Source organism: Phalacrocorax carbo, chromosome 4 (assembly GCF_963921805.1).
Source record: "Phalacrocorax carbo chromosome 4, bPhaCar2.1, whole genome shotgun sequence".
Classification (NCBI taxonomy): Eukaryota; Metazoa; Chordata; class Aves; order Suliformes; family Phalacrocoracidae; genus Phalacrocorax; species Phalacrocorax carbo.
The window spans coordinates 40100253-40109390 of record NC_087516.1 but is presented as its reverse complement, the minus strand read 5'-3'; the positions used below and the strand labels follow the sequence as shown (position 1 = coordinate 40109390).

The 9138-nt window shown below is 36.3% G+C and overlaps 1 protein-coding gene across 4 annotated transcripts in view; it reads right to left on the bottom strand.

Moving 5' to 3' along the window:
* ASB5 (ankyrin repeat and SOCS box containing 5) overlaps positions 1-9138 on the bottom strand; it is a 28686-nt gene continuing 19548 nt past the window's right edge. For all 4 annotated transcript variants that reach the window (XM_064449677.1, XM_009506486.2, XM_009506487.2 and 1 more), the window contains 6 exons: positions 7671-7750; positions 6455-6562; positions 4638-4788; positions 4385-4519; positions 2087-2278; positions 1-600 (listed from right to left, as the gene is read on the bottom strand). In XM_064449677.1, the coding sequence (XP_064305747.1) occupies positions 473-600; positions 2087-2278; positions 4385-4519; positions 4638-4788; positions 6455-6562; positions 7671-7750 (794 nt within the window). In that variant the 3' untranslated portion in view covers positions 1-472. The remainder of the gene's footprint in view (positions 601-2086; positions 2279-4384; positions 4520-4637; positions 4789-6454; positions 6563-7670; positions 7751-9138) is intronic.

Sequence of the window (9138 nt, the reverse complement as noted above, 5' to 3'; positions counted from 1 at the left end):
TTAACATCTATTTGTTTTATTTTTATTAATGTATACAGTGCACCTATCACCAAGTATTTTTAGGTACACAAACAATAGAAATTTAAAAACACATAAAATAATGACTCCAAATGGACCAACTTAACAAATAATGAAGAAACTCTTTGTGGTTCAGGTGTGTCAAACAGATTTTAAAAGTATAAATACAATTAAAATTAACAGCACTAAAGCTATTTAGTAAGTGTTAAGCTAAAGCTATACAATCATTTCACAGAGTATCAGCACTTATTCAATTCAGCCTTATTAGCACCTTGGTACCAGTTGCTGAATGGCTTATTATTATTTACCAACACCACGTGTCAAAGATATATATTTTTTTAAGTGATATGCAAACGGCTTTTTTTCCGCCCAGCAGTTCTTTAGATAAAACATACAATAAACAGAAAGAAGAAAAAGTACTTGTTATTCAAGTTTCTAACGGTCAATTACTGTGTTATCTATACTGTAAGAAATTCTTCAGTATTGTTGGCAACTGGAGTTGTGGGACAAGATGCAGCCTAGCTCTTCCTATGTAACTTCGGATACATAGTCGGCAGAGCTGACAAAGAGAAGATGGTGTGGCTGCAAACAAAAAAGAAAGGAGTTTAGTTATACAACTACAAAAGCCTGTACTTCGTTTTACAACAGTCTTGCACAATAATGGGATTTCTTACAAAAAAAAATCTTCACGTTTTGCAAATTTGTCTTTTTCCTTCCTTCCTTCCTTTTCCTTCATCGCCTTTTTGCCTCAAAGATAAAGGCGGGGGCTGCTGAAACTGTATTAATAATCAGGTAAGTACTGAGAAAAGCAAGGCCAGGTAAGCAAATAATTTCTGTTTTTAAATGAAAACCTGCTCACAGAAAATATCTGATGTCAATGGTTTTAAAAACTGCAGGTTTGTTTGGGGTTTGTTTTTTTGGGGGGTCAGGGGTTTTTTTTGTTTGTTTTGTGGGTGTTGGTTTGGGGGGTTTTTTTATTCATAGGAGAGGTGAAATACATGCTACAATACTGCAAGCTGCACTACCAATGCATCACTGCAACAAGAATAAGCAGGCAAAATACCCCAGGATCCTGGACCATGTTTAGTGGTCTCATGAGCTCATGATAATGCCTTGTCCCTCTACGCCTCCTCATGCCCTCAAAATGAACAGGTTGCTGTGCTTCTCTGGGCAATAAAACCGTATGTGTTTCATGCCAATTAATGTTGGGGTTTTTTTCCATCTTAAAAGCTGTTTTAAAGGCTTTTAAAAATCCTACTAGCCTTGGAAATTTTGTGATAACCAAGTGTTTTTAGAGGTTTTTTTAAATAGCGTTCAGACTACAGAGAGGTTTTTCTGGAGGAAAACATTAATCAATGCTACTTGTCAGTTCACCTTTAAAGAGATGCCCATGGTTATTGCAATAGTTTCTCTGCTTATTTCCCACCTTTGACTTGTAGCTTATTTTTACGCTGTATCTAGGTGAGTCTGAACAAATCCAGTTCCCTTTAGGATATTCTCTCTCTCTGAGGCAACAGACCTTTAAGAGTGTTAAGGGACTCCTAAGTGTCGACTCCTATTTCTCAGGTACTTATAATTCAGTAAAGAGAATTTAGAAAATAAAACTTCTTATACGTTTTGCCTCCAATCAAAACAAAGTGCTTCATATGCTCTTAAAAATGTATTTTTAAAAATATTGGGACAGCTGGCCATAAATAAATACATTTTTAATCTGAAATTTAAATATTCTTTTTCTTTTTAACAAGGTCTGTAACAGCCAATAAAAGTGTAGATTTAATGTCTAATTGTGTAAACACCCAATAAATATAAGATGATACTTTTCAGCTTGTATAAATTCTGATGCTGCTTTGTCAACAGGCTCTGGCCTAAGACTAAACAAACATACCCAGTAATATAGTTAGAAAGGAATTTACCTGAATGTCAATATATTAATTTCATAAAGCACAATGTTAGCTTCTATAATATGGGTTGTTTGGGCTGTTGGGGTTATGTTTTTTGGTGGGGATGGGGGTGAGGTTTTTCTTGAAAATACACGTTATATTTGCAAAAACACACATGTAAAACTTACCTTCCTGGAGAAGCAGCAGCCTCTCCACTAAACTGCTTGGAGCAGCTAAATCAACAGGCCTCTCAAAATCTGTATTTTTGGCATTTATATCTGCCCCAAATTCCAGGAGTAAGTTTACGATCTCTGTACTAGAATGCTGGGCAGCAGCATGGAGCGGAGTTTCCAAATGCTTTCCTTTCTGCACATTGGCACCTGGTGAGTAGATGCACATAAAGAGATGTAAGAAGAGATTTAATTAAAATTGTTATTGAGTGAGTAAAGATGATGTTACAAAACAAGATAACCCCCCCACTATCCTAGAATGCCACAGTGAATTTAACCACTTTATTAATTCTATTGCATAGCACTGTAGCTAATCATCAGTGTTTTTTTCTGAACCCATACACTTAATCCTAGCTTTTATTACCTAAGCACAACCAGGTTTTAAAGGAATATACTTTAGAAAAGAAGGAAAAGAAAAATCTAATTAGGTCATGTGAGCATCACTGTTGCCCTAATTATAAAAAAGTCCATTTTGTACAAGTTTAAGAAAATTTGCACTACATGAAAATATACTTTCCTTATTTAAGTCTTCAAAAAGAATCAGTAAACTGAAGTTTAGTACTTACAAAAATGTAAGTACACCAACTCAAGAAGGAACCTAGCTTGGACACTTTATAGTTTTTCATGAGCTGAAGTTGGCAAAGGGTTTGAAATAGATTTCCATCCCATCCAACCTTTATCAAGGACTTTTCTATAAAGGACTTAATTTTAATTAAGGTGGGGTACACAGTCAAGAAAGCTAATAGGGGAAAGAACCCAAACCATTAATTCTCTCAATCCACAGAATTCTAATTTAATTATTACACTGTTGTATTAATAAGGAATTGCTAATTTATCTTAAATTAAAATGAACTAAATTAGTTAGCAATAATGCATTAATATTAAATAAAAAAATATCCATACAAGAGTTAAACAAAACTAGCTAGTATGGAAGAATTTCCCTAATAGGCAGGCTGATAGTCCCCCTAAAACTGGGTGTGCCCCAACAGTTAAACAGTTTTCTAGACTATTCTAACAGAAGAAAAGCCCAGACTTCTTAAGAGAGCTTTACTGATATTGTGAGACCAAAAATTGGCTTCCGTACCAACTTTTCTCCCTGAATCAACAATGTTTGCCTTTTTAATTCCCATTTGAGTAAAATAATTTAATAATATCACAGGCCTAGAAATTAGATTTGAAGTCTGAATAACTCACTGCTCTCAGTATTAACAATCTGAGAATACTTCCACAGTATCCTTCTCTTGCCTATTTCATCATCTATTTGCTTTTCAACTTCTAATACATTCTCACAAACTGATAAAATATGAACAAATTCGGATTGACAGAAATAGTTACTTATATTCTCAATTTACATATCCTTTTCTACTTCAGGGCACCAACAAAGGTAGAATAAGCCCTTCTCTTACTGTTTTTAATGCATGTTAGTATTTGAATTCCAAAAATACGCTAATTATACTTCTGTGGTTCTTAAACATAAAAATCCTGACATAGGATAGTTAATGATACAAGGAGACTGACTTAATGAGAAACAACTTAACTGCTTGCTTAAGTTCTAAATAACCTGCAATCAACTAGAAAAACAATTCCGGTGCAATGATGGCAAGTCTGTAATTATTCATGTATACATTTTCATTCATTGTGCTGGAGGACACAGAAGCTCTGTATGCCATTACCTGAAACACAGCAAATGATCCGTTAGCTGTGCTTGGTGTGCCCCTGGACTTGTGCTGAAACAGTGAGCCTCCCACCTCTCTTTCCAGCTGGTTAAGCAAATAATATGAAATTTAGGATCAAATGCCTTTTACCTTACCTCTTCTTTCTGCACCTCAGTCTCTATGCCTTGTAAAAAGACTAATCAGAACATGCTGAAGAATGAAAAAGGTAGGACTACATTGCTAAAAAGTTCTGTTGAAAGCTCAATGATTACTATCTAAAATTTCTTTCTCAAAGCTGATCTTTTACCTTTGTTTTTTCCTACAGAAAATGAACATCTACAAAGCTGTAGTAGTTGCTAAAAATTTTAAACATCCATTCTTATTGATCTTGCTTCCTTTTTCCCCTCATAGGCTTGTCATGCCACCAAAAAAAATGAAAGACAAGTTATTATAAGAAAACACACATCACAGAATAAACTTAGAAGTGGAGCCCTGCAAGGAAGTGTTCTAGTTTCACTGACTGAGCACAGCTCACTTCAAAGGTGAGTACAACATGCTTACTTTACAAACTAGTAATATTTTCATTTAAATCATGACATACCTGCATAAAGAAGCTTTCGAATGCAATGGATCTGCTGTGAAACACATGCTACATACAGAGGTGTTCCTAAATGAGGAAGGTCTTGGTCAACATCTATACCCCAGGATATCAGCACCTCCAGACATTCGCTGTGACCTGTCAGTACAAAGCGTGACAGAGTTTGCCTGACTTCAGTAAGCCGTCTCATAGAGAAAACCGAATTATTGAGACATTCATCAGCTGCTCCATGTTTGTTCAGCAGGGAGTTTCTTACCTCTGCTGGCTGCTTCATGAGTTGGCGATGGAAGACAGGACTCCCACTGAGCTTTGGCACCATACTCTAAGAGGAGCTCAGCACACGCCGCACTGCCTCTCGAACATGCATTAAACAAAGGTGTCACTCCATCAATTGTTGTAGCGTTTACCTAGAATACATAAAATCTCTTTAAGAACAGAATTGAAAGAAAGGTAATTTTTTAAACACTATATAGTTAGATATTGCATTAAAATATAAAAAAATTTACTGGTTAGAATAACGTAGCTTAACTAATCAGTGCTACTGTCTTCCTCTCACCACAGCCCTCAGCTGAAATTAGTTTACTATTATTCTTGTTAAACCATGTTGAATAAACCAAAATATACCTGAAATACTAAAGAGCACACATTAATATCTGGGCAGTAAATAATTCTCAGAAGTCACTGCATTTAGCTTGTTTCACTGATATGGAAAACCTACACTTTGTGTAGTAATGGGGTAACAGGGACCTTCTCTCTGCAGCTCTGTCAAGAATTCAGACTCCATGCTAAATGTGAGAATTATTTGCCATTTTCTTCTGTGGTTTTAATCTCCAGGCTGGAGTGATATCTCACAGGATGGAGACAAAGCTAATAGTACACGCTTGCTGTTTTAATACCAACCTTGCCACCTCACTGGTTAGCTGAATATTCCCAGTGTGAGAGAATGAGGAGAGAAACCAGGCAAATTTGTGAGGGCTAATAACACTAAAGGAGGGAGCCCAGATGTTAGAAGACACCTCCTTCCAGGACTCGGGCCTATCCTCTTCCATGCACCCCCCAAACCCACCAGAACAATCAGAAGTACTAAAACTATTCAGATAGGAAAGTGAAATTCGTCCTTATAGTTTTGTTTGTCTGTAGTATCTATAGCTGTGTATCTTTAGAACCCTTGTGATAGCTGAAATGGAGAGGAATTGTTTTTTGAAATATCTATGTATTTTTTCTCTTTTTCTTTTTCTGTAATAACAGACATTCTACATGGTTCTCAAAACTGAATTGTAAGGACAACCAATGTTTCTATCACAAAGATGCGAGATTTGGAAAACTACACATTTGAACTCTGATGTCGGCAGCGATGGTGGTGAAAGCGGTCTGTAAAGTCCCATTTTTGTTTTGGGATAACAGATGGCCAGCCTGTGTCAGGTGTACAGAAAAGAGCCAGTGCTTTTTTGTACTCAGACTGAAGAACCTTAAGAGCACACAGGTGCGGTGTGACAAAAGGCATTCTGGAGATTAAACGAACAGTCTCCTGCAAGCCTCTCAAAGCAAGAGGAAAACAGTGAAGGTGAGGGACGCGTTCCATATTTTAAGAGAGAAATAATATAATGGAATTCAGAGAAGAAATAAGGCTGGTGACATACTGCTAGCAGATTCTCTCCAATTCTTTACTGTGTCAGTGTCTGCCCAACTCCCATCTATGTTCCCTGTTACTGTTCTTCTGTTTGGTATCTACTCTTACACATATAACTATGTGGTTGGTTTGTATCTCTCTAATGATGTTTCTTTGACCCACCACTTTCCTTTGCTAGCTTTCAGATGGCAACTTGTGGTAATTAAATGAGAACAACACAACAGATAGGGTGAGTAGAGAGAAATACCAATTAAAAAAAAAAAATCAAGGAATATATCCTTCTCAGTTAAACCAAGGCTAGCACTGAACTTCATATACACGGGGGGAAAAAAAAAAACACCAAAAAACCAAACCAAACCCAAACAAACAAAAGACAATTAAAAACCCACACCCCAAATCAAAACCCAAACCAAACAAAAATCCAAAACCGAAACAATCCTTACATTTGCTCCTGCTTCAAGAAGGATTCTTGCACATCCCACGTGATCTCCCAGGCAGGCTTCATGAAGTGGAGTTACTTGGTCAATTGTTAGTGTGTCTACATTGTACCCCTAAAGAAGACATGAACAACATATAAAGATCATGCAAAAGCTGTTAAGAGTCATCTCCTAGCACTACTGTTCAAGTGAATAGTTTACAATACTCTAAATAGGCTTAAAACACTACTTGCAATGAAAGAAAAGAATCTTTCATCAATATATATAACAGAATAAAAGTAAGTTGTCAGCTCTTCCTTTTTTAAAAATCAGAAACAGGAATAGGATATAGGGTGTCTAAAGAAGATGGAAACAGACTGTTGTGATGCACAGTGGCAGGACAAAAGGCAACAGACACAAGCTGGTACATGGTGAATTCCAAGTAGTCATATGGAAAAAGACGTCACTGTGGGGACAGTGAGACCCTGGAACAGGAGTGCCGAGAGGTTGGTGCATCTCCACTCTTGGTGATCTTTAAAACTCAGTAAGTCCCTGAGTCTAAACTGTCCTGTGATTCTACGATTCTCTGATTTAAGGTCTGACATTTGTAAAGCCATGAATTTTAACAAGGAAAACACTTCTTGGACTGAAAAAATTATCAAGCCCTTGACATTTCCTGCAGTAGAAGTCGTCTGATTCTTAAGAACTAATAATTGCATCTATTGGCTTTCATCAGATGTATTCTATAGTATAATATTTCAGTATTATAGTAGCTAATATGACAATACTGTAATATTAAAATTTAGCAGTTTGCAGTCTCTCCCTTTGCTATTAACAAAATATACTTTTTTTTTTTAATCATGTCTGTGCAAAACTCAGAATCTTTCAGTGATTCTTCCCCTCAACAAGCACCTTCCTGACTAGCTCGATTTACCTGAGGGCTTAAAGCAGTGGAACTATATTGACTTATACCATGCAAGAAGGGAAGAATGATATACATTCAGATACAGCTTTGGTAAAAATTTGCAGGGGGGGAGGGGGGCAAGTTTCAAAGCATACAGAGGAAATATTTTAAATATTAACCTATATGCTTAATTAATTAACTTAATTCCTAAATGTGTATTGCTCTGAAAAAATCAAGTGAAAAAAGCAAAGCAAAGCATGCTAAATCTGCATTAATAATCTATGCTGAGAAATTAAGTAACATTAAAAAGTAAAGCAATTTTTAAAACACAGCCTTCACCTGTGACAATAAAGTCTTTAGAGAAAGGAGACGTCCTTGACTGGCTGCCTCATGCAGAGGTGAGCGATCTGCCCAAGAACCTACACAATAACAACATTTATTGAGTAAACCATTTGAATTAGAAGGATTTTGGAATGCATAGAGCAAAGCAGAAAATATAACACACAGACTGAAGTCAACTGTCCTCTGAAATAAATTTTTCCTCTTTAGAGATTGTATTTTAAATGATCAATTTCCAGACAATAAAAAATGGCTCTATTATTAACTGTAAACATCTCTAATAAATGATTATGTGGTACTGAGAACAAAGTATTGATACACTGATTTCAGTAAATTCATCAATTGCCATATTTACCACTACTATTTCCCCATTGATTATTTTAAAAAAAAATAACTTCAACAAATTGATATTTGAACTTAAACCAAATATAAACACCTGCCTGAAAGTCCTGAAAAAGCTCATGCATATCAAAATCAATATGGAAATCCTTTTGTATGATGAGATTAATCTGCAGCTACTACACAAGTACAAGGCGAGAAATACGCTGAGAATCACACTAAAAAACCTGCTAGAGTAGAAATATGATATAAAAGTCTAAGTTCTCATTCTAATAGGCTATTAGGGCTAAAAATAGTTAGATATCCTTAATGTAAAGGTTTGGCATTTATTTTCATTTATTTATCACCCCTGAAAAAGAAAGGGACACCACCACCACCACCAGAAACCCAACAACTACCCTGCCTTCACATGCATTCCTGTAGGAAGAAAAATCACTGGAACTGTAAAATGCTACTACAATCACACATGTGAGGTATACCAAGCCCCCCAGAATCCCTGAAGGAGCATAGAGAGAAATAGCTCAGTACGATGACTTGGTAACAACAGCAGAGGAATCTCTAATGCGTAAATGTGTTTGGCTTTGTCTGTTGCAGTGGTCTAGGATGGCCTGCAAAGCCAGCTACTCCCTTGTAGTGACAAGGCAATGAATTTTAGATGAGAAGACTGTTGCTCAATCACCGGCAATCATCAGCCTAAACTCTAAGGTAACTCACTAGAAATAGACCCTGTTTCTGTTTCCTATTGGACCTCTTCTGTCCACTAGCCTGTTTCAGAAAGTACACGCTTTTGGTTACCCTAACGACGCCCTCAAATCACATGAAGAATGACCGAAAAGATTAAGACTGCTCAACCTGAAAAGAAATCTGGGCATAGTGAAAAACATATGAAATAGAGCACAATATGGAAATTGAGATAAAACCTCAATTTTCATAGACCTGTTAGTGAATGAAACTAAAACTTACTCAGATGTAAGACTGTCTTCTCACAGAACATATAAGTACACTGTGGAACTCAGCACTACTGGATGCTATTGAAATCGAAAGCAGAAAAAGCACAGCTGAGTAGTTAAGTGATCATAAGACTACATAAAGCTGATCACAGATGTTAAAAAATATAGGAGATTAAAGC